The sequence below is a fragment of the Chenopodium album genome, chromosome 14 (assembly GCF_948465745.1).
Source record: "Chenopodium album chromosome 14, dcCheAlbu1.1, whole genome shotgun sequence".
Classification (NCBI taxonomy): domain Eukaryota; kingdom Viridiplantae; phylum Streptophyta; class Magnoliopsida; order Caryophyllales; family Amaranthaceae; genus Chenopodium; species Chenopodium album.
Window position 1 is genome coordinate 36,131,978 of NC_137847.1, and position 26,455 is coordinate 36,158,432.

At 31.6% G+C, this 26,455-nt stretch overlaps 2 protein-coding genes across 3 annotated transcripts; one reads left to right on the forward strand and one right to left on the reverse strand.

Annotated features, from left to right (window-relative positions):
* Positions 1-2,429: 2,429 nt before the first annotated feature.
* Positions 2,430-8,267, forward strand: LOC145580213 (uncharacterized). 2 transcript variants are annotated; one of them, XM_081637617.1, is made up of 11 exons: positions 2,430-2,593; positions 2,795-2,927; positions 3,519-3,615; positions 4,218-4,675; positions 5,058-6,043; positions 6,138-6,602; positions 6,694-6,874; positions 7,059-7,181; positions 7,267-7,404; positions 7,493-7,693; positions 7,812-8,267. In XM_081637617.1, the coding sequence occupies exons 6-11, from the start codon at positions 6,574-6,576 to the stop codon at positions 7,998-8,000; spliced, it is 861 nt and encodes a 286-aa protein (XP_081493743.1). In that variant the 5' UTR covers positions 2,430-2,593; positions 2,795-2,927; positions 3,519-3,615; positions 4,218-4,675; positions 5,058-6,043; positions 6,138-6,573; the 3' UTR covers positions 8,001-8,267. The 2 variants fall into 2 exon arrangements, with proteins under 2 accessions (XP_081493743.1, XP_081493744.1); XM_081637618.1 differs by lacking the exon at positions 7,493-7,693.
* Positions 8,268-9,536: 1,269 nt separating this feature from the next.
* On the reverse strand, positions 9,537-23,480 carry LOC145578003 (protein FAR1-RELATED SEQUENCE 5-like). The gene is made up of 4 exons (XM_081635414.1): positions 23,292-23,480; positions 10,432-12,058; positions 10,108-10,252; positions 9,537-9,624 (listed from the first exon to the last, which is right to left on the reverse strand). Exons 1-4 carry the CDS (start codon positions 23,478-23,480, stop codon positions 9,537-9,539), a joined length of 2,049 nt encoding a protein of 682 aa, XP_081491540.1.
* Between the last annotated feature and the right edge of the window lie 2,975 nt (positions 23,481-26,455).

The following is a 26,455-nucleotide window of genomic DNA, read 5'->3' on the forward strand; positions in this document are numbered from 1 at the left end:
TTCACCAAATGTCGCACTACGTAGACAACAATCAAATAATTTATCATATAAATTTATTTTTATATCATAATTATTTTTGGAGCGAAAAAAGTAGTTCAAAACGTATAACATCCATTTATAATATATTCTAATTGGTTGAAATAAAATACTTCACAGTCTAATATGATTTTATTACTATATGTATGTAGACCTGTCAATCGAGTCAGGTCACGGGTCATTTTGGATCGAGTCAATTCAGGTCACGGGTCAAGAAATGTTCAACGCTAGCCCAAATTTTCAGGTTCGGGTCAACCCAAGCCAACGGGCTTAGAACAATTTTTTTTTGTTTAATTTATGGCTAATTTGTAGAAATTTCTAATATTTCAAGTTTACTTTGCTATTTTTTTTATAATTTTTTTTAAATCGAACATTTTCACGAATATTATTATTAGTCATTATATGCCTACTACATAATTTAAATCGTCACAAAAGCACATCAAAACCTAACTAATTTTGTATCAATGATATATTTCAAAACTTGGTACATAGATTAAAAAAAATAATAAAAAAAAAGAATTATCTTAAAATTCAATAAACAACCCGGGCATCGCACGGGGTACCTAAAATCTTAATATATTTTCAATCAGTACCATTATAATTTTTCTATATCATAGGCCATCTTTAATTCTCAGTTATCCATACCACTTCTATCTGAGGTATTTCATACACTATGGTATTAATATATTATTCGATCTTATAATTACTCTTGAAAAGTAGCAACTGCACTATCTTGCCATTAGAATTGATCATACAATTTACACTTTTTTTTTTTTGAACTGCATACAATTTACACTTCATGTGTACTGATTCAAAGAAAAATTGGCAAGATTTATCTTAATGTATGCATATAATATCATTATCGCTATGACCAAAATGTATCTTTCTATAACTCTAGATGGATCACAACGATATACGAATCAAATCATAGATGTGCAACATATCTTAATTCAAAAGTTGGCATATGCGTGTAACTTTACACAGTACCATTGTAGGTATAAACTAATTATAATTTTGCAATAGTGCCAACTTACTCCAATTTTTCTATTCCTAAGTTGGTATAATATCTCAAATATTGAAGCAATTCTTCACCGACTTAGAATATAACTTTGTGGGCAACAAATCTTATCTCTCAAGATAATCATATTCAACAAATTTCTATCTCTTCTAGAGATCAATCATAGGGAGTCATGAATTGTGTAGTTGTCTCTTTTCTTATTTTATTTCTTAAGTGTATGTTGATATAAAATAGCCCCAATCAAGAGATTAAATTACTAATAAAATCATTTGTATGTAAAGCCACTATATGGACGGTGATCTCCTAATGCTCCAAACACTTTAATAATGAGTTTCTAGATACTCAAAATCTCTACACATACAAGTTGTTTTAATTAGTTTCTGGTCGGCCAGGCAACTTAGTACTTGTTCACATACAAAATTGTTCAAAACTAGGATATAATCTCTTCAAATTTTTGCAAAACATGCAAACTATTCAAATCACTTTCCAAATATAGCTCAATTGGAATGTTATGTCTTGTCATTCAATTCATTTCATATATACCTAACATGAGAGAACGTAAGTACATTATTATTTTTCATACTCCATATCAAATGTAACTTTGAGTTTCCAAAACAGGTAATTATTAAACCTGGATGACCTAATTTAATTATTATATCTAATCACTATTCGGTATATAAATCGTGGTTATATTAATTTTTCAATACTAGTGATTACTTTTATTAAATATATTTTATGCTTGACTATGAATATGAGAACACCGAATGCTAATAAATGTTCAAAACAATACATACTCTTCAAAATCTAATTATTCCTGCTTTCTTTCCTAGACTCCTAGTGGAACATATTTGAATGAGTTAGGAGACAATATAGTTTTGAGGAATCACTTGATCTTGAGATATGTCATGTTCATTGAGTATATCGAATATCATTTATATATGTTTGTTTGGAAATTCATAGAGCACAACAATTTGTTTTTTAATATTCAATAATGTTGAATGTGTATTCTAATTAAGCTAAGACCTTACTTACTAGAAATGCCACGAATATATATACTACCTCCGTTAAATGTTATGTGCAACTTTGGAATATTTTATGTCTCACAAATAATACCCCAAAGTTGCATATAACATTTAACGGAGGTAGTATATATATATATATATATATATATATATATATATATATAGACTTATAGAGAGAGAGGGAGAGAGAGAGAGAGAGGAGAGAGAGAGAGTGTGTGTGGGGATCACGTGAAAACAAGATTAAAACTGAAAACTGAAAACATGCAATCTCCACCGTAGATTATGATCTATCACTCACCCCTCATCTTACGGTTGAGATTTTTCCCTCAAATTCAAGCAAATGACAACAATTTCTCTCTCCTCCATTTGCACGTAATTTTTTCCTCCTCTATTTTCTCTCTCCTACTTTCTCTCTCTTGCTTTCCCAATTCTTCTATCAATTTCATGCTACTTTTTCAAATCTAGCTTCAATTACTTTGATTTACAGCAACTTCTCAGCTCTACAATCTATTATCAAGTAAGTTATTCGTGTTAATTTCGCTATTTTTGCTTGATTTGAGGTACTTAGGTTTCTGTAATTTTGTTTGCCTGAATTTCATGCGTATTTTTTTGTAGATTCAACTGGAAATTTAATATGTCCATTGTGTTTTTCGTTTATGATTTTGATTAACTCGTTTCATTGATTTTGAGTTTTTTTTTTTTTGGATTGAAATTGCAGTAAATCGTTGATTAAGCAGACGAGAACTCTAATCGAAGTTGTCCGACGAAAACGAAATGCGACGCAAAAGTTTTTGAGGAAAGACATTGTTGATCTGCTTGCTAATGGCCTCGAGAAGAACGCTTATGGAAGAGTGAGTTTGTTTTTCCCTTGTTTTTTAGCTCAACGATTTGAATTTTTATTTCTATTTTTGTTGTGTCGTTTTTTGATAATTGTTGAATTTTTTTAATGTTTATTTGAATTTTTTCCGTTGTACATAGTATTTGGATGATGAAAAATGTCGTTGCATCAGAATATTGTATTTTCTTTGTTTATATTTGTATTTTGTCGATTATTTTTGACCGAAAAGCATGTTTGCTTGAATTTTGCGAGAGTTAAATTATTCATTTCTATTGAATTTGCAATTTGACTGTCAACATTTGAGGTGTTATTAAGGTCTAAAATTAATCTTCTAATGAGTAAATTAGGTTTGAGTAAATTAGAAAATCATAGGAGTACATGTTTTTATTTTCTTAATCATAGGAGTACATATTTAGTATTAATGGCAGGAGCTCCATTAGAAGCTTGCCTTATTATATGTTGTTGTTCATTTCGTCGTCATACTCGTAAATTTTCATGGCTTTGCTCAACAATTGTACTATGGCTTGGTCATTGTATATTTTTATTTGTAATAATTCTGAATGATTTTCTCACTTTTTGTTCATTTTTATTCAATTTTGATTAGATTATGTTAATATGGTGAGAACTAGAGGTGGTGCGACTTTTAAAAAACAGGAGAGGCCTTCGAAGCTCAACAGGAGTTGATTTGCAAGATTTAGGAGGTATGATGAATGTTTAATTTTTGGATTGTTATACCTTAATATTCAATTTTTTGTATTATATGATGTTAATGTATTGGATTATACTACATTACTGTCTGTCAACTTTTTATTTAGTGATAGTACTAATTTTCATTTTAAAAAAAAAAAGTGTTGAAAAATGTGTAATTCTTGATTCGTATGTAGGGGTTGAATTGGAGCTAACTAGTAACACCTATTAATATAATGTTTGAAAAAAAAAATTTGAGCAATACTAAAAGTTAACCATGAGTGACTAGAATGGGCCTATATTGGAGGCAGCTAATTTTTGAGCAATACTAACTAGTAACACATGTTAATATATCTAGTTGCTTCTGTTATGATAGTCTCCAAATCTATAGAATATAGGTCCCAATATCAATATAAAGGTTACTATATTAATAGTTTCCTATGTACCTGAAAAAGGTCACTATATCAATGACAATGATTATTATTTAAGTTATTAGTTTACTATATTATAATTGTTTGATAGATAAAGATGAAGATAAGTGTATATATAATTATATGCTTGTGCGTTTTTGGTATGCTTATTTTTATTTAGCTTATTTGTTTTGTTAACTTTATAGCATATGTCAATCTCGATGATGAAGAGGAAGAACATATTGATGGTGGAAGCAAAGTGATTGATGCTGATACTAACAGAGATAAAGGAAAACAAAAAGAGATTGTTAAAGATGTTGAGTTTGATAAAGATGCTTGGATTAGTAAGTGGCCAGTGAGGCCAAAAAAAGGATTAAAAAAAGAAAACTATCACTAAGAAAAAGAAACCTTCTATTGTTGAGAATGCAAATGAAACAATTGATGGGAATGCAAAGGATGTTCAACCTGCTATAGCTTTGTCTGCTGTGATGGAAGGAAAGAAGGGGAATGAGGCTTCTTCTTCACATGCTATTGTTTTGTCAGCTAAGAAGAGAAAGTTGGATGAAAATGAAGGTCGTAAAGTAAAAAAAGTGAAGACAAATAAGCATAAGAACATTGTGATTCATAGGCAAGAATCCGCAATCATAGATGGTGATGTACATATGTAAGTGCATTTTTTATTATTTTATTTATTTATTTATTTATTTTTTTTGAAGTTTTGTTTAAAACAAAGGTCACTATGCTGTAAAAAGAGGCAACTACGTAAAAATAGTCTTTATAAACATATGAAGTTATGTTTTGTTATTATCATTGTTATATAGTATATTTAAATATAATACTAGTGACATGCATTCATTTTTACTTCTTTTGTTATACCTTCTAGGCTTGGCAATTCTATTAATAAATACTTTGGTTTCTTATTTTCTCCTCGTTTTTTTCTTTTTTTTTTTTTTTTTACTATTCTGTTATTAGGTATCTTTGTAACTTTCTTAATGTGATTCTTTCTATGATACTAATTGTTTTTCTTTTTGTATATCTTATTACAGAGTGCAACGAGGATTTAAAACACGTTGTAGGCCTTTTCATTTAGTAGAGATGATGAACAATTTTTCTAATAATCAAATCAAGCCTGTGAAAGAAATTGGCTTTGGAGGTTTGTTATCTTTGAAGGTAAAACGAACTGCAACTGACATGCTATCATGATTGGTGGATTGTTTTGATCCTGGTAGTTGCATGTTTACTATTGATAGTAAAAAGGATTTTGTCGTGACTGAATTTGATGTGTATGATGTTTTTTGCCTTCCTTGCAAAACATCTAAGAAAGTTGAAGAAATTTCTCGTTGTGCTAATGTCATCAATCCTGATTATGATTTAAAGGTTAAATGGAGGTCTCATTTTGGTCTCATGGGTGAGAATGATAAGATTCCTTTGGCTTTTTTGGAATCTAAGATCCCTTTACTAATAGATGGCGGGGAAGAATACAGACAACTTTTTGTTATGCATGCTTTTCCAAGTTTTTTAGCACCTACGTCCAACAGAACTGTGGATTTGAGAATTGTAAAATGTTTGGTTGATGTTAATCAAATAAGAACTTATGATTGGTCAAAATATGTCTTAGATAGACTTTGTGAAGAGCTACAAAGAAGGAAATATAGAATGGTTTTGTGGTTGTGTTTTGATGTTAGAGATTATCTATTTTCATCGGTTGAGGTTTAGGAATGTTGTGTTAAATTCTACAATACCTTTAATTCAACATTGGACTGATGTGGATATAAGAGATAGAATTACAAAAGAAAAGTTGTCCAAGGGTTTTGGGTATGGCATTCTTGAGTTTGATACATATCTAGTAAGTGAGAAGTTACAATGTGAGGATGGACAAGTTGTTAATAATCAATTCAAGGAAGCTCCTGTGAATCAAACTTCTGGAAAAGAATTTGTTGTTAATGGAGGTTTTTGTAGCAAGGGTGTTATTCAGTTTGAGCTACCTGCTAGTTCATTGTCTAATGAGAAAATCCATTCAATCGCTATTGATGTAAGTATTTTGCCCTTTAATTCATTTTTTTTTTTTTTTTTTTTTTTGTTACAAATTATTTTACTAAATCTAAGTGCCACATTTTTTTTAACAGGAAATTTATGAAATGTTTTTGCTCATGAAAAGAGATGTAGAAGTGGTATCAAACTTATACATGAATAGTTGAAAGTGTTATTTCAGAAATGTAAACCTAATGATGATCCCACTTCGATTCCTCCAATGTCCCAAAGCGATTTATTCTTTATGGATCCTCGTGTTCATGAGATTGTTGATAAGATTGCGTCTCTTGTAACTTGGGTAAGCAAAGTGCCTAATGGTTTGGATGATGTTGGTATTGATATTGATGATAATGGTGCACCTGCAAAAGAGATTAATGTTGTAGTTGGTGAAGTTCCAAGATAGGTTTTGAGCATGTTTTGAGTAATGGTAAATCTAAATGTTCCATTGCTATGGATGTTAGTCTCATTGGTGATAAGTTACATATGTATCTCAATATATGAACTCTAGTAACAAGGATATAAAGATTTTAGATGCAGTCATCCAGGAACTTTGATCTCAAGTAAGTCATGTCATGGTTCATTGTGTTATTTATTTTTCAAATTTTAATAATAAGTGACTAGTGCTAATATACTTTTTATTTCCTTGTACAGTGAGGTGTTGGTATCTTTTGGCAAACCATTTGAGATTACAAGGAATGAATTCCTTTCATTAGGTGAACCGACTATTACTATATCTTGTGGGATTATTGATTGTTGGGCTTTGTTGCTTAATGAAAACCAGAAGAGTAGTGCACATGAACCTCAAAAACTATATTTTGGTGCTTCTCAAAGTGTAAGTATCTTTCGGCTATTCAGTTACTATACCATTATAAAGGTAGCTATTCATTATAAAAGATGCATAAATTAATTTCACTAAGTAATGATAACAGTCACTATGTAATTGAAGTGATCATATGTAAAAATTACCTTCTACTTTTTTTTTAGTATTTATTAATGTTTGATTGATATTTGTTTAGGCTTTTTTACTGGAAGTTGCAAACAAAGATAATAACACACAAGACATTGACAAGCTATTTGACATTTGGTCAAGATGGTTGTTCATTCCTTGCAATGATTTTGATCTTTCAAATGTTGAGTCGGTAATACATTGCAAACGTTGACAATCATTTTTCAACTAAGTATTTTTATATTAAGTTTTTCAAGCTTAATAGTTGTTTATTGCAGATTTTTGTTCCTATACTCTTGAGTGAGCACTTCTTCCTAATTGTTGTGAATTTGAAGGAAGAAAAGCTTCAGTTCATTGATAATATGAGTTATGATACTAAGTACATGAGTGAGGTTGAGAAATTCTCCGATGTTCTGGTAAAAATATGATGTTTTGGATTTTGTTTGTATTTTTCTATTTAGGATATGTTGTATGGAAGCTAAAGTATTATTATATTTTGCCTAGAGTGATATGTTGAGTACTTTTCTTGATCAACACCTTCCTCAAAGTAATGACTCGATGAAAAACATGATTGAGTACACTTTGGAGTCACCTTCTCTAAATAGGAAGTCTGGAAAACAGACTAATGATTGTGGCATTTATACTATGGTCAGCATGCTTCACTTTGATGGAGCTGATGTGTTCAACTACGATGTTTTGAGAACGGTTATTATTCTTTTTTTTTTTTTTTTTTTGGCTTTCAATTTTTATTATATTAACTATTACCTCCATGGAATTTAACTAGTTTTTTTATTCTAATTTTTGTTTTAAATTAATATGTTAGGTTGCAATTAGACGGGTATTGAGAGCTCAGATTGCTGCTACTCTGGTATTGACTGATATGAACATTGTCAGAGATGAAGTTCTTAAAAAGCTATATGAATTCAGATCAATAAGGAGTCAACTTGCAAGAGATGTTGTTGATGGGAGGAAGAAGAAAACAAAGCAAGGTAAAAAGGCAAAGAAGGTATAGGCAGACTAACAAATACGTGGATGAAGTTTTTTGCTCAGAAGTCTTTTGCTCATAAGTGTTTTGCACAGAAGTAGGAAATCTAATTTAATGATCTAGTTTGCATTAGCTACTGGATAGTCAAACAAATTTGTATAAGTGCTAATGTAGAACAATACGATATGATTCCAGTTCATACAAAGGTTTTGAATTGGTGGTATTGGTAGTTTTTGGTTATGTAATCCTTAATTGACATTCAAGAAGTTTAGTGAAATATATATTAATTATAAACTTGGTGCTTATCTTATAAAAAATGGTATCTATGTTATTTAAAAGGTTTCTATGTTATAAGGTCATTATTTAATTAAAAAGGTATCTATGCCATTTAAAAAGTTTCTATATTATATGGTCACTATGTATTTAAAAAGGTATCTATGTTATTTAAAAGATTTACATATTTGTTTAAAAAGAAAAAAGATTTATATGACTTTTCAAAGTCACTATGTAAGTAAAATGGCATTATATGAGTTATAATGTTATGGTAACCATATCATTATAACGATAACTATATCATTATGTAATGTTGATGAAATAAAGGTCTCTATGTGATGAAAAAGGGTTACTATATCAATTTGTACTTTCATAGTAACTTGACATAATGTTTTATATTTGGTAACTATGTAAGCAAAATGGTATCAATATATTCATTATCCTATTTTGAGTTCATGTAACTAGCTGCCAATTTTTATGCGATGCGAAAGGGTCACTCTGAGATGTAAGAGGGTTACTATTTGATTAAAAAGGTCACTATATAAGTAAAGAAGGTTAATATTTAATTAAAAAGATTTCTACAATAATTTGTCTCTATTGGATTACTATTTGATTAAAAAGGTCATTATATAATTAAAGAGGGTTATTATTTGATTAAAATGATTTCTACAATAATCTGTCCCTATTGGATTACTATTTGATTAAAAAGGTCACTATATAAGTAAAGAGGGTTACTATTAAAAAATTTCTACAATAATCTATCTCTATTTAAATAAAAAGGTCCCTATGAGTGTCGTAATTATATTAATATATTCTTAAGCTATTCAATTAGTAAATCAATTAAAAGAATGAGCCTCTCCTTTCCTAACTTTTTATTGGCTTAATCTATGTGGGTTGGGGGAGCTGAAGGGGGCTTTAGAAGAATTGTGAATATGTGATTTTTTTTTTTTTTTTTTTTTTTTTTTTTTTTTTTTTTTTTTTTTTTTACGGTTCCTATGTCATAATAAAGGTCATTATATCACTAAAAAGGTCTCTACGGAACAAGGTCATAATAAGATGAAAAAAGTCACTATGAAATTAAAAACATATGCTATAATTTAATATAAGTTATCATGCCAATATGTCACTACATCAAAATAAAAATATGAAGGTCCCCTATCAATAAAATTTTGACAATAAAAAGGTCCCTGTTTAATATATGTGTAACAATAATAGTCACTATAGCAATATAAAGGGCACTATAGCAATAAAAAGTGTATTATTATGTGTCACTATGTTCTTTCTCTCCTCTCATCTCCTCCATTTCAGCACTAGGTCGTGATGTTGCTTCTTATAAATATGAAGTTGTTTTGCAGCCTTTTTACTCTTCTTTGAAATCCTGAAATCATGTACATGAACATATATAAAATGAAAATCTAGTAGGAAGTAAACATAGTACAAAACTTATTTATTTATTTTAAAAAAAAAATACCTCATTCAAGTTGATTTTTTTTTTTTTTTTTTTTTTTTTTTTTTTTTTGCGGACAGTTCCGACTATCATGGTTTGTTCTTTGACCACAAGTTCTACAAAGTCTATCTTTCTTTTGGCTTTCCTGTATAGCAATCTCTTTGTCAGATTTTTTCCTTTTCCCACTACCACTACCTTAGTTGGAAGACTTGTTTGGAGGAAGAATATCAACGATGATGTCATTAGATCCAACAAATAATTCGATGTGCTTATTTTTTGCTTCATGTTTATCAACTGGACTTCCAGAACCCAAGTCTTTCATCTCATTTTCAAAAGATATTAGCTTAGACAACAATGACTCAATACATTCAACTTTCTCCTCACAAAGACTTACACATGAAAAAAAACCTTTACCATAAATCACCAACTAGCTTTTGCTTCTTATCCTTCTTTGCCCCATCAAGCAAGTTGTTGTTTAAGCCAAAAATTGGTTTCTTCATAGCTTCTTTAGTCCAACGATGCAAAACATATTGCCTTGGAATCTCAAATAAGAACTTTCCTTTTATGACAAAGAGAATGTGACGACATAATATTCCAACAGATTCAAACATTTTACAGGAGCAAGAAGCATCATTAGAACACAAAACATATGTGAAATGATAGCTTTTTTTCCTTGTGTTGTCAACAATTCTATATTGCTTAATCCCTTCTTCTCTTTGATGGTAACACTACTTATACCACAATTGTACAAAGCATGCTTGAATTCCTTTTGAAATATGTAAAATACATTATGAGTGTAAACTAATGCAGCATGCTTTTCCAAGTGCAGGGGAGTGACAAGTTGGGGATGTGTAGTTTTCGAAGTAGCATTCAACTTGTCTTGTGTGTGCCTTTGAGCATCAATTGCAGATTCAAATGGAAACCACAACTTAACCAATAACAAATGTTGATTTGTGAAATTAGTGAAAAAGTTATTTTCACTCTCTGATCTTTGGGTTGACCTTAAAATCCCACCCATAAAAAGGTCATGAAAGTAGGAAGGAATCCACATATTTCTTATATTATACATATTTTTAAACCAATCTTCATTCACTAAATCAAATTCAGACATCACAGACTGCCAACCAATTTCAAATTCTTCTGGTTCAAGGTCTCTATTCCACACAACAGAGTTCAGTTTATGAAGAAAGTTAGTTTCTAAGCATAATTTGGGCCCAACCTTTTGTGGCACTTTTTTCATAATGTGCCACATACAAAACCTATGTTTTGCCTTATCAAGAACTTTTTTAATTACCACTTTCATCGCAGGGTCTTGATCTGTCATGATACAGGAAGGCTGACAGTTATTCATTGCCTTTAAGAAAGTTTCAAATAACCATTCAAAGGATTCAATGTCCTCCTTTTCAAGTAAGCCTATCCCAAAAGTCACACACTTACCATGGTGATCAACACCCGTAAATGGGGCAAAAACCATAGAGTATTTGTTGGTGTCAAATGTTGTATCAAATGTAATCATATCATAGAACAACGAATAATTTTTTCTACTTATTGCATCTTCCCAAAATACTCTTGTCAACCATTGATGTTCATCCATACAACGCTCAAAGAAAAAGACACCTTCACTGTTTTCAGCTTTTTCTTTCAAATTGTTTATAAACATCGAAGCATCTTTCTCTTGTATGTTAGCTTTCAAATCTCGATTAAAGTTCTTGAAATTATTCAATGTTGCACCTATATTATCATAGCTACCAAGATGTTCCTTCATCAACTTATAAGACTTGTTTGGACCAATGTTCAATTTAGAGTTGTCAAAAATAAATTTTTTCTGGCCAAGATTAAGGTTTCCAACATTTTTCAAAAAATTCATTGTGTTGGGAGAAGCGAGATTGTTGCTATGAGATTCATGAAAGGCATAAACCATCCATTTTCCATCTGAATGTTCCCTAATCCCAATCATTGCATTACATCCAACACGATTTATGGTTCTTTTTCTAGCTTTAGGCTTTCCATCTTTCTTAGCAACTCTTGCTTTTGTTTCACCATCCTTCGTAAACCCTTGTTTATTACAATATAAATATTTCAAGTATACTATATCACTATCCTGAGTTCTCTTTTCAGTACCTAGTCTTACCACAAACCCACAAAATCTAGCATATTGCTTATAAAACTCAACACCTTTAAGTAAGGAATCAAAAGGCATACCAAGTGTAGGCTTTAGTTCAGGGGGACAACACGGTATGAACTCTTTTGTTCCTCTAGGAGTGTAACACACACTTGGACCCTTTAGTGACGGCAAGTTTTCAACCACATTGGTAGTTGTAAATGTATTCGAGCAACTACCTTCTTCTGATTCCTCTTCCATTATCTGCATATAATATCAAATAACATGGTTAAAAATGTGTACTGTAATAAAATAAATATGATCCATTCCATGGTGCAACTAACTGAGCACCAACAAAACAATCTACAATATATGGTTATGGTATCATAAAAAAGGGTAACTATATAGTATTGAGCAAGGTGATAGTCATTCAAGCAGATACCCAAACACCTTAAGTGCAACAATTTCTCCTAGTAATTAATGTCATATATCCAGGGAAAAAAAACTTCAATACAGGAAAAAAAAATATTTATATTGCAAATTATATTGGTTGAATCGTTACAAAAACGAAAAAGAGAGCATATTAGAAACTAAAAAACAGTTTTCCTCCAAAAAAAAAAAAAAAAAAAAAAAAAAAAACCTAAAAACAGAGCAAATAAAGTCATTCAAGAAAATCACAAACACCTTATGTGCAACAATAGAAACCTTCACAGATGAAATGATTGAAACTTGTAACCAGAAAAATCAAGGAAATAATATCAAAATACCATATTTATATGAAAAAAAAGAACATAATATAAACTTAAATTCATGAAAAACGAAAAAAATCAAACATGATACATAGATAGTGATTTTTTCAATTGATATAGAATTGAAAAGAAACAAATTGGATGAAAAAAAAACACCTCAAAATCCATTCGTTAATGTGATTTAACAGTTCGTGATTTTTAATTGAAAATTTTTCGTGGAAATTTTGATAATCAATCAATTAATTTTTCACCAAAAAAAAAAAAGGGAAAAGGTCGTGTTAGCTGCAAGAAAGAATAAGCTTAGGTAAATCCCTTTGAAATTTCTTGGTTGTGTTTCAACCGTCAGATTATTTCATTAATCATTAACGGTTGAGATTTGTTGTTTTTAGTTTTCAGCTTAGGCCCTGTTTTCAGCGGAACCCCCCGTGTGTATATATATATCATATGTAAAGGTAAAGAAGGTGGTTACGTTGTACAACTAGAACAAGGAAAGTACTAAATGGAGTTATAAATAGTGCAATTTATGTGCATATAAATAATCCTAGCCTAGGAAATAATTGTAATTTAATGAGAATGTAGTTGTACAATGTATGTAGTAAAATCTAAATGTGATTAATTATGGCCCGACCCAATCTGACCTGAAAATGTGGCGAGTTAGAACAAGCAACACATTTTAAAATAAAAATCTAAATCCGGCCCGACAAGCTTGCTACTTTTTAGGGGTTTCGGCATGGGATATGATATTAAAGGCCAGACTAGACCCCAAGTTTTTTTATCACCTCTAGTAAAATCAAGTGTATTGAAGTCTTGAACTAATTCGTTTGATTCATGCAAGAATAAGACATGCTTCCTTGTACAAGATGAAGCACATAGATGTTGTAATTAACGTTATGTTTGGATAGAGAGAAATGGAGGGAAAGGAAAAGAAGAGAAATGGAGAGATGCTTCCTTCCTTGTTTGGATATCTAATGTAAGGAAGGATGGAGAAGGAATTAGAGGGATCCATTTTCCTTCCACTTCTAATTAACCAAATCCCTCCATGTTAGTTGGAGAGATTTGGAAGGAAAATGAAAGGTCTCCCTTTCCCTTCTCTCTTTTTCCTTCCCCTCCCCTCCCTTTCCCTTCACTATTGTTATCCAAACATAGTGTAAGTGTGATAGAGGGCGGTGAATCTTGGATGATTTCACAAGTTGCCATTTCCTTACATTGAAGTGACAATAATAGATCTACGAAAAAATTTGATCTTGTTCATCACTTTGATTTTTGGGGACCATTCAAAGTTTGTGCTTTAAATGGTTACTCCTATTTTACATTTATGCTTCATGGTCATGATAAAAGTCAAGTATACAAGACCATTACAAAGTGTTCATTTTGGAAAACTGTAAAAACTATTAGGTCAGATAATAGTACTAAGATCATCAAGTAATTTTGTAATTAGTTGTTTGCCTAAAATGCTATCATTCAACATATATAGAAGTGTTATTGGTGTTCCTCAAGAAAATGGTAGATTTCAGAGAAAAGTCATTCAATTGGCAAGGAAGGTAAGATTAAGTAAATCTATATTAGTTCTTAATATGTAGTCATCTCTATCACATTTCTTCTCCGTTCACTTTTAGTTGCAATATTTCAACCAAAAGACTCATAATTTCAGTCAAATTGTTGCATGTAAAACTGAATGAAGGACATTTAATTTTATATGATTAGTTAAAAACAAAATCAAAAAGGCAAATTTTTTATATGTGATAAATTTAAAACAAAATCCAAAAAGGCAAATAACATAAAATAAACATTTTCATAAATGACATAATACAGATCATGCATTCATGTGTATAATTAATACAAGGCATATACCGAGTTATTGATCGAGAATGTGGTCCTCTGGGCCATATTGCTTCATAAATTCTATGGAAATTCTTCAATGAATCCTAACCGACCAACAATTTAAACTACCAACTGTCAACAGGTTTTTTGACGCACCCAACATTGCTATCAAGCAATCATAATTTTGCATGCAAGGCCATGAGAGCCATGCTTGTGTTGCCCTATTCTATCCGGCCTGGATAGTTAATTAGTTATGAGCCAACTTGCATCGAAATCAACTAGTCTCGACAAATCGACTTGAAAATGAATTTGATTATGACCAATTAATAACGTGATCGAAATATGATCTAATATGAACTAAACTGAATCAAAACCAAACTAATAATATAATTGCTAGGTCGATGAGATGTAGTCATGTAACTAATAAACCAACTCAAACAATTCGATATAACCATGAAGTTTTGGGAACATGCAGGTAAAGTAGGTAACACGTACTACATGCATTTTGGTATGAACCTGTTGGTGCAAAAATGCTAACAAGTCGATGATACTCCTACGAAGGGCAGTAGTACCTTAGGGTTATGCTCTTAAATATTACCGACCTTAGAGTTAGAGGCCTTGCTAGTGTACGAGTAATTTATGATTATTAAAGCAATACTAATTTAAGACATGATTAATTGATCATTTAGATTATAAAATTAAAAGTAGGAAGTTTAGAGAAATAAACAGGCTGACGATTGAATTAAATCCAAGAAAGAAGGATTACCTCCATGATCAATCCTAATTAGAGATTAGAGATTGCTCTATAAATTTATACTTTTATTTATTTATTTTATCTTATATATTAAAAAGCGTTACTAAAAACGTTTATGTGCCACGTCACTGCTCAATATCCCATAGCATCGTGCCACTTCACAACTCAATAATTCATGGCAATGTTAATTAAAAACGCATAACTCCTAACCTCATGGAATTACACCACATGTCTTACCATCTTAATTACCAATAATTTATACTTTATTTTTCCACATAAATGTATATGCTGAATACAAAATTGCATCCAAACTCAATAACAAAGAGACACATATTATTCTTTAAATTCTATTTAGTATTCAACATTACATTTTAAATTATTAATACTTCAAACACTTTATTAAAAAAAAAAATTACTAAAAGTAACATCTTAGAGCAACGCCCGGATGACACACTAGTTATATATAAAAACAATCACTAACTAATCTAGGCTGCTAAGCCTAGAATGCTTAGAGGACTAAGGGAAACTAAAGCGAATGTAAAATGCAGGTTTGATTGTTTAATTTGATATCCTTTTTCTAATGCTTTATTATTTTTTATAAAGGTCTTGGATGGCGGTTATTGCATGGTGGGGTGAAGATTTCTTTGCATTAGTTCATCTATCCTTCTTATCTAGCTTGAAAGGCGCTTTTCGCCCATTTTTCTTTTTCGTCACTAGGGCCTGTTCTGGTTGACTGAACTGAACTGAACTTATTGGAGCTGAACTAAACTGAATTGAACTGAAAATAAGCTGAAGAGAACAGACCCAACTCTTGTTAGAAATTTTATGAAAATTTTCATTGAATCCACTATAGGTTTAAACTGTCTAGTGTCAATGTTCTGCTTTATTGATCCAAAATTTTTATGGGTCTAACAATAGCCTTTATCAAAACATCTGGTATGCTGTAGTTAATTAGAAACTGATAGAATAGCTTGTAGTCAAGTAAGAACATTGCATGTATAAAAGTGTTGCCTTGTTCAATTGTACATGTTGTGGGATACAATTTGTATTGATCACCCTAATCTTGTTAGTAATATGTCCATTATTATGGACCACGTCATGTGATGTGCTACTCCTTTTTTTTTTTTTTTTTATCAAAATATCAGCAAAAGTGGAAGACAAATATCTCAACAATGTTGAAAGTCTTGAAATTTGGACCAGAAACCCTAAGCCATTAGATATTCATATAATTAAGTAATTTATCAACAAGAAAATCAAAAGGTAATAATATATGTATCTCTATTAAAGTTTTAAAATTCAAACCATTTACTAAAAGGATGTGCCCTTTGTAGAATATTATGAAAAATGAACAATACATATAACAAATAGAAAAACAACGTGAGCAATACGCTCCACTACATATAAAGTGATAATTTATCTAATTGTGTCAAACTATGTACAAAATTACGTTGAATTGCTCGTTCATTTTGAAGTAGATCAGATAGTGCAAATTATTATTAAAAGTTGTCAAATAATACGAGTAGGTCATAATTTAACAATTAACTTATGACTTAGAAACAATGAGCTGACACTCTTTATTCAACGTCTAAATTAAGCTAAAGGGATTTAATTAATCTCTAATTGTTAGGTTTGTAAAAGAAAGTGTTTTCCTATTGTAAAGACTAGAGAGTCATTATCAATTTTGTTGTTAAACTGAATTTGATTCATTATCTTTTTTTAGTGAGTTTGGTTGGGTGAAAAATAATATTCACAATATAGTGGAAACATATTCTTACAAGGGTGTAAAGAACATACTACAATTTACTCTCTGCTACTTATTGTTATCTCCGTTTTTTTGTTCCTTCCATCCATAATATAAAATTTTTTATAAAGCTTTTTATATTTATATGCAATAATGTAGGTTTAATTACCACAAAAAAAAAAAAAAAAAAAAAAAAAAGAGAGAGAGAGAGAGAGAGAATGTTGTCTGTCAAAATAAGCGTATTTTTTTAACACACAAAATAAGCATATTAGCTTTATGATTTTCTTTTAATAAAGTCAATACATTAATAAAACATTAATAAATAGTCATATCGCATTTACAAAAGAAATTTAAAATAACAAATACATAAAATAGAATCAAACAAATGCATGTATTATTCATCAATGCTACGATTGTTGGATAAATCTTATACTGTGGACTTGTGGTATTATACCTCGAACATATCGCCGGAATATATAGTCTTTTTAAAAAGACGATTTAACGATTTGTTGTAATCATAGGATAAATATAGTTTATTCGTTAGAATGTATTTGAAAATTTGACAACTATAGCGATTGCGAACAAATCATAATCAACAAACTGTTAATCAGTCAAAAAATGATACGTTTTTTATAAGCCCTAACAAAAAAATAATAATGAAAAAAGCTTAAGAAAATAAACAAGAAAACTAACAAAAACTAACGATTTGACTATAAGCAGATGGACAAATATCTAAATATCCTACGTATATAAATAGCTTTGTCAAAGTTTACCTTCCTATCATCACTTGCCATTTTGCCAACATCCACCCGTCGCCCATTGATCATTTGTTCGTAATAATTGTGGAAATCAATGTCAATGACCACTTTACACTAAACTTCAGCAGCTGAGAATACAAATTAGAATGAGGAGTGCCTTTTTGGGGTGGCTGTCTTTTAGTTAAGTGTGGGTTCCATGTTGATTTAATTGAATTTGACTTTTTTTTTTTAACATGTGATATTAAAGTCTTCCATTTTTTTTAGTTGACATTTTTCTTTAGTTACATTTGTCAATATACAACTTTAACCATTAATATATTTAATTATCGCTAAACAAAAATTATGAAAAGTTGATATTTTAAAAATATATATTATGATGAATTTAACAAGATCCAACATGACTTAAGCATCGAGCTTTTAGCATACAATTGGCAAGAAATAAGATATGCTTGAGATCATAGATATTTTGTCTTGAGGATAACGTCCCAATGAAATTGTATTGATGTTATAGAATCAATTAATATTTTTATTTTTATTAAATAATATGTTTAAACTTTATACTACCTCCGTTTTATATTATTTGCAACGATTTGACACAAAGTAAAGAGGAAAAATTTCTAATCGTTGCAAATAATATTAAACGGATGTAGTATAAGTTATTTTTACTTATTTTTGAGATATATATTGATTTGTTTTTTTTAAAAAAAAAAAAAAAAAAGTAAAATCTCTTGTTAGATTTGTCTCAATTCATCTCAACATATTTTTTTTTTCAATATATAAGTTAGAATTTTAATATTACATCAATTTCATATTATGTGCTAAATTTACCAAAAAATGGATGTTACATTCTTTTTACCTAGGAGTCAATGTCATGGCTTTTGTTGCACATAAAATATGAAATGGATGTAGTATTTTTTTTGTGGTAGATAAACATTGAAATATCGAAATTTGAAATTATACATGGAAAAATACCTTAATGAATTGAATTATGTCATTTAAAATGATATGAAAAATGTATAAATAACCCTAAAATTTAATTAGCTAAGAAATTAAATTATTTTTATAAAAACAAAATTTATCAGTATTCATTACATCATTCAAACATCCACAGAACACTAACAAGAGACAAGTGTCATACATGTTCATTTATATTGAAACTCATGTAACAAGGATGGATAGATGAGGCCACAATAATGCTTAAAGTGTAATATCCTTTTTACCTTCTTCTTACCAATATCATGTCTCTATTTTGATCTCTTTTGCTTATAAAAATGGAAAGCAATGTCAATTGATATTTTCTTGGTATTACTTACATCGTATTATCCAATTCGACACCAGGCCACTTTACACCAAACTATATTATACTCCAATTTCTGCCTACATCTTATAGTAAATTTTTTATTTTCTTTCTTATACAAAAAGGTGAGTGCCTTTTTGGGGTGGCTAGCATTTTGCTGGACGTAGGTCCAAGGGGTTTAGTCCAGTTAAGGTAGAGGTAGGTTCATTGTTGGGTTGGATGTGACATTAGCTTGTGCACCATTGGAGCACATCAAGCATAACATGGAGGCATGCTATCCATCAAGCATACCATGGGGTTACATCAACTACATATTTGTCTTTATTGCCAATGTAAAAGATACAATGGAATTGTACGTACTAAAATAATTTTTCTTAATTAGTTTTAAATTTTTTAAATCTATGGTTGTGACTTGTGAGGATAAGTGTTTTCAATTTGATAGAGTATAAAACATATTTCTGGATTTTAACCATTAACTTAAGGTTTTAGTTGAGTTGGTCATTTAACATGTTATCGGAGTCAACATGACACAAACGTCACGGGTTCGAATCTCATCCACCCCCCTAAGTGGAATATTAAGCGATGGGCATGAGGAGGGTCCATATTGCATCTACACTTCACGCCTAATGGGCTCTCGTGTAAAGGGGCGTGATAGAATATAAAACATATTCTTAGACCTCAACCATTAGCTTAATCTTTAAGCTTTTATATCTTACTTATTATTATTAATAATACTCATATCACTTTTTTTTTTTTGAAGGAATACTTTAATTATATTACTTTGATCAATGCCAACATGACAATATTAGACATAACTTATGTACTTGTCCAAAAATAAAAGATTAATTATGTATATATATAGGCAGATCCAATAGGTGTCAGCCTGGGCCATAAGCCCGTAACACATTTTATCAATGAAATATTGATTAGATATTAATGGGCCTACCGAATAGTATCAATACATTTAATTAGACTATTGAATAAAAATTAAGAAACTCCTTCTTTAAAAAAAAAAAAAAAAAATTAAGAAACTCCTATCATATACGGAGTGTATACATTTGAATTATTTTGATATCCATTAGATATTTTTGGTGTTTATAAAGTCACAAGTGCTGATATTGAGAATCAATATATGTAACCTAGGTTGGCTGGCACACGAGCCTTAATTAGGGTTGTGTTGCTTCCAGCTGATCCATGCACAACAGGCTTCAAGCATGCTAGTTAGGTCGCTATTGGGCCTTACATCTGGACATTGGTATTATTGATCCTTTGTCCTTGTATTTTGTATAGGCCTTGCTTTTTTTTTTTTTATTTAGAAAATGGCTATAAAGAAAACTACAGAAACACAACTAGACTAGATGTTAGCATCTTCGCATGTGGGTTGCCGCCTTATGTGCTCGCTGGACGAGCTCTCTTTGGACCTTCAAGCATACCAGAAAATTGATCTTCGCTGCTGAAGACACCTGATTGTGTCTCCCCAAAAACCAAACCCAGTGATGAATATATTTCACGTCATTGATTATCGAACAAGATGAAATGTGAAAAGTCTTGTGATGCGATTGTTTTAATAAAAATACTTCTTTCTGTTTTCGAAAATATTTCTTTTCTTACTTATTTATGGAAAATGTCCAGTCTAGTTTAGTTTGGTCCATGATATGGGTCCAATAATGGTGTAGTTGGGTTGGACTCGAAAAGAGCTTTCCAACGATATATTATAAGCCCAATTCCGATGAATAATGAGGAGGTTATGGCCAAAATACTAAATTAGGCCTGAAATGAGTTTTTATGCAGCCCAATGATCAAGTGGAGGGCCATTAATTAATATTCCTAAAATCATTAGGATTGAATTTAATCTTCTAGAATAATCTAAAAGGTTCTTTTAAATTCTAATGGGATTAGGATTAATAATTATATCTTTTAGAAAATAAAGAATTTTATTTGGAATAAAACAAGTGTTTTAAAAAGATTAAATCTAATTCTTAAAAGATAAGTAAGGAATTTAATTAGATTAAGGACTCCGTACAGTTTTAATTAACGCGTTCACTATCGCGAAACGAAGGCTCCATCGCGCCGCGATGGACACTGTCGCGCCGCAATGGGAGTAGTTTTACTCCGAATCGAATTCGATCTTTTTCTGATCGTTTCGGGATTATTTTCTTTATAAATAGGGTCTTTATTCCCCGTTTTCAAAATCACCAACAACTCTCATCTCTTCTCTCTCTTAAGCAATAGCTTGTTCTTTATCCTTCATGCTTTCTAGCCTAGCCTTTTCACAAACACAATACCGCATTCACGAGTTCTAGACACACCTAGCCAAGCTCGAAGTTGCCTTTGCCCTAGACATAAAAGGTTGATAATTTCTGAGGGTTTGGTCCCAAATTCCTATTTCAATTATTTGAATTAATTGTTTGATTTAATATTTTCCTTGAAGTTACTAACGTGTGTATTCTTTTGATAGAAAGAGGTACAAGGCAACAAAGTGAGTAATTTTATTGTTATACTTCTATAGAAATCATGTTTAGATTATTTTGATTCCTAGTATTAGGATGTTGTTTATTGCTTTCTAGTATCATGATTAGATTGCTTCTTATTTCTTCTATCATGTTAGTATCATGTTAGGGCTAAAGATTTGATCTTTAATGTTTAGTGACATGCTAGGATTTGTTATTAATCTTGTTAGTATCATGCCTAGGATCTTGCTAATATCATTATGCTTTATTGAGGATATTTTGATGATGATGATTAAAGATGGGCAACGGGCCGTGCCGTGCCGGCTCCGCGGCGGGCCGTGCCGTGCCTAAATTTGGCACATCCCAGCCCACGTGCCTGGCGGGCCGTTGCCATGCCGGGCCGCGGGCCAGGCAGTACCACTTTTTTTTTTTAATGTAAATAAAAAACTATATATATATATATATATATATATATATATATATATATATATATATATATATATATATATATATATATATATATATATACATATATATATATATATATATATATATATATATATATATATATATATATATATATATATTAGTACAACTTAATCTTATATAAATAATGTTATTAATTTATGTTTATGCTAATGTTAATATATTTTGTTTTGCACAACTTTATTTTAATTAAGGTTATATAAATTATTTATCTAATTATGTTTAAGTTTATATAAATAATTCTATTTAGCAAAAAAACAACAATACATATAATAAAAAAAAAATTATGAGTGCCGTGCCCGGCCGTGCCACGTGCCGTGCCGACCCACGGGCCGGCCACTGTGCCGCCCGCCGTGCCTCGTGTCGTGCCCGTGTCGATTCCCTGATTTTTGTTCACGGCACGGCCCACAGGTGGGCCGTCGTGCCGTGCCCATCTTTAATGATGATGATTTGTTATATCGTTATTTGTTATGATTGCTTGATATTATTGTTATTTCTTGATCACGCCCTCTCTTGCAGGATTAAAGGAAATTTGTACTTGAAATCACGCTTAATAAGATAATTAATAATTTTATTTAGGCTAATGTGATTTTAATTCAAGTGATCGCCAATAATAGTTTTGTTTGTGCATTAATGTTCAACCAACATAAATTAAACAAGTTTAGGATTAATACAATGATTGCATGTTAGTCAGAAATCGCACATGAATATGAGAAGAATAAAGTAGAGGCCTATTTAGGGCAGGTTCAATCTCTTTTAGGTTGTATTTGTACCTTCATCCCCGAATATCCAGTCATGGTTCAGGACCACTATGGAGTTAGCGATCTCATAGATCGTGAAGAGGTGTAACCTTCACCCTGTGAACGGTTTACAAGTTCCTAAAACTTGTTGGCGACTCTTTTGCTCTAGCTTTCTTCCCTTTGACGCCACCATGCTTAAGTTTATGATCACATGCAGTGGGGCTCAAGTGTGGGATGCTTGAAATAATTCCCTACAGCTGCCATGTATCTTACCTCCTCCACAATATTCTTAAGTTTTGTTGGTGCTTGACTTGGGAATTTGAGGGCTTTTACTACTAGGTCATAATCCGAATTATAACATTTCGGTAGTGTTGTACATTATCCTTCAGCGCCCAATAGATGGCATATCCTTCTGCTTGAATTGCATTCTGCGTTTGTATTTTCCTCGCTTCCTTTATGCTATGAAGTCCATGCTCCTCGGTTTGCCACGCCACACCCATAGCTGCACTCCAACCAGGCTTGTCCTTATTCTTTCTCTACTTCCAAGCTGCATCCACTATCATAGAGATAGTAGGATCTGTCGAGGGAGTACCTGCAGAAAAAATACAAAGGGGTTGCATTCCTTGGGTTCCATCTCGTGGCTACAGCTGTTTATCTTCCTCTCGAAGTTTGACAACCTTAGCCCATTTGTTAGCATGTACCTGTGTCAGCTCCAATATAACCTTGGGGCTAACACTCATGCCTGTAAAGATTACATCATTCCTATGTATCCAGATAGCTTGAAGAACCATCAAAATTGTACTCGAAAGGTCTCCATCTCTCCCCAACTTGAAAGAGTAGTTGAGGAGATCCTTTAGCCACTTACTAAGAGTTATGTGAATGTTTTCCATAGCCCTCAAGCCTAGTATTCCCCACCAAATTCGTTATACTACTTCACATTCCCCAAACAAGTGTTCTAATGTCTCCTCAACTTTCCTGCATAGCACACACTGCTCATCCACCATGATCCCTCTTTTCCTCAAGTTGCTCCTTGTTGGTAGTTTATCATGTAGTATCTTCCATCCTAGGATCAAGACTTTCGGCCACACCTATATTTTCTAGAAATTTTTCCATAAATGGTCTTCCTCCATTATATGTCCCTTCATAATTTGACACCAATATCCTGACTTCATAGAGTAGCAGCCCTTAGGGTCAGGAAGCCAAATCCTTCTGTCCTGTTTTTCTGAGGGTAAGCAAATGCTTAAAATCTTCCTCGCATCCTCCTCCCTAGAAGCTTTCCAAATTAGATTGGCATTCCAAGAGTTTGAAGGGGTAATTAAATCCGAGACCCGACCCGACCCGATAACTCGACCCGAACTCGACCCAAAGTTACTAAAAGAAACCCGAACCCGAACAACCCGAATTCGACCCGATTTGACCCAAATTGCATATATCATAATAATATTAAGTTTTACACTATTTTTGATAGTTTCTAAGCATAACCCGAAATCGACCTGAACCCGACCCGCTAATCCGAATTGCCACCCCTACTTTCGCTACCTTCTCATGTAGAGGCTTGAACTTAGAAGAAGATCTCCCATCTACATCCATCGGACAACCTAAGTAAGTACCTCATTCTGTCTTGCTTTTTATTCCCAAAGGTTGTCGAAGAATCCTAATAAATATCGCTGGAGTATTGTAGGGAATATTTCAAGCATTACGATAACCCCAAACTTGAACCCCACTGTGATCATACACTAAAGTATGGTGGCGTTCCAAAGGGAAAGACAAAGAGCAAAAAGAGTCGCCAACAAGTTTTAGGAACTTGTAAACCCAAAAGACAATCCAAAAGGACCATCAACTACTCCATAAGGTCTTGAACCAAACAGGGTCCGGGGATGAGGGTACGAATCCAATCTACAAAAGAAAGGACCCGCCCTATAAAATAGGCCTCTACTTTGTTCTGCTCGTATTCATGCGCGCTTTTCGAATAACATACAAACATTATATTGAACCTAACCTGTTTAATCTATGTTGGTTGAAATTAATGCACAAATAATACTATTATTGGCGATCACTTGAGTTAAAATCACATTAGCCTAAACAAAATTATTAATTATCTTATTAAGCGTGATTTCAAGTACAAATTCCCTTTAACAATCATAAAAAGGTGTGATCAAGCAATAACAATAAAATATAATCAAGCAACATAATAAATAAAGAATAATATATAACAACGATGATAATAGCATGATAAGGCATAATAAAGCTCAATAATAATAGCAAGATCCTAGGCATGATACTAACAAGATTAATAACATCTCCTAGCATGTCACTAAACAATAAAGATCAAAGCTTTAAACCTAACATGGTACTAACATGATATTAGAAAGAGTAAAGGCATCCTAAACATGATACTAGAAAGCAATAATAACATCCTAACATGATACTAGGAATTAATCAATAATAAACATGCTTTCTACATTGAAAGAGAGTAATAAGATTACATACTTTGAAGCCTCGTACCTCTTTCTAATAACAAAATACACAAGTTAGTAAACTTCAATGAAAATAATAAACAATTATTAAAGAATCAAATTAAATCAAATTAAACAAAGTTTAGACTAATTTTGGACCAAACCCTCAGAAATTATCAACCTTTCACGTCTAGGGCGAAGGCAACTTCGAACTTGGCTAAGAGACTCTAAGTCTTGTTAATGCGGAATATTGTGTGTAAAAAGCTAGTTTAGAAAGAGAGGGAGAAAGAAAGCATATATTGCTCAAGAGAGAATAGAGAGAATTGAGGATGAGAGTTGATGATTGTGAATGATTTCTGAAAACAGGGATTCGGACGCTATTTATAATGAAAATAGTCCAGAAAAATCATAGAATTTGATAAGGAATAAAACTCCACGCTGTCGCCAGGAATCAACTCTGTCGCGACGCGACAATGTCTGTCGCGAGGCGACAGGGTCTGTCGCGCGGCGACAGGGTCTGTCGTTTGGCGACAACCTGTATTAGCGCGTTTTCTTCACGCGGAATCCGATCTTTAATCAACTTGATCTACGGAATCCGTACAGAAGATAAAATATATATTTTTAAGATAATAAAACGATATTTTACTCCAAATAAAAATCTATTAAAGATAATTAATTATTAAATCTAATAATATTATAATTAAAAAGAACTTTCTAGAAACTTCTAGAAAACTATAATTAATCCTAATAATTTTAAGAATAATAATTAATATTGGGCCCTTCTCTAGATCATTGGGCCGCATTTAAATAATTAACCAGGCCCAGTTTAGTATTTTGGCCATAACTTCCTCAATATTCATCGGAATTGATCTTATAATATATCATTGGAAAGGTCTCTTCGAGCTCCATCCATCTACACTATTATTGAATCTTAATTATGGACCAAACTAAACTGGTTCGGCTATTTTCAAATAAACAAAGTCATTTTCAAAAACAGAGAGAAAAGAATTTAATTAAAACTAAACCGCAACACTTGACTTTCAAACCACTTTCACCTAATTCGATAATAACACAACGTGAAAGACATTCATCACTGGGTTTGGTTTTGGGGAGACACAAATGGGTGTCTACAGAAGCCCCCACTTTGACTGAGTTTGGAGAAACTTAAGTTTCGAAAACAAAAGTCAAAGTATCGATAGGGACGGAGAATGATTCAAAACGTTCTGCGATTCCAAATCATTCTTATAACGCCGATACCTGCAAACTAATCATTAGTTAAAACAGATAAAAGAGTTAAGAAACGCGTATCTTGCACCGTCGAGCACACGTCTCTGAAAGTAACCATTTTGTTGTTGCTCTATTTGTTGTTTGTGACAACCTCCACAGTATCTTGTGAACGCCATCATTGA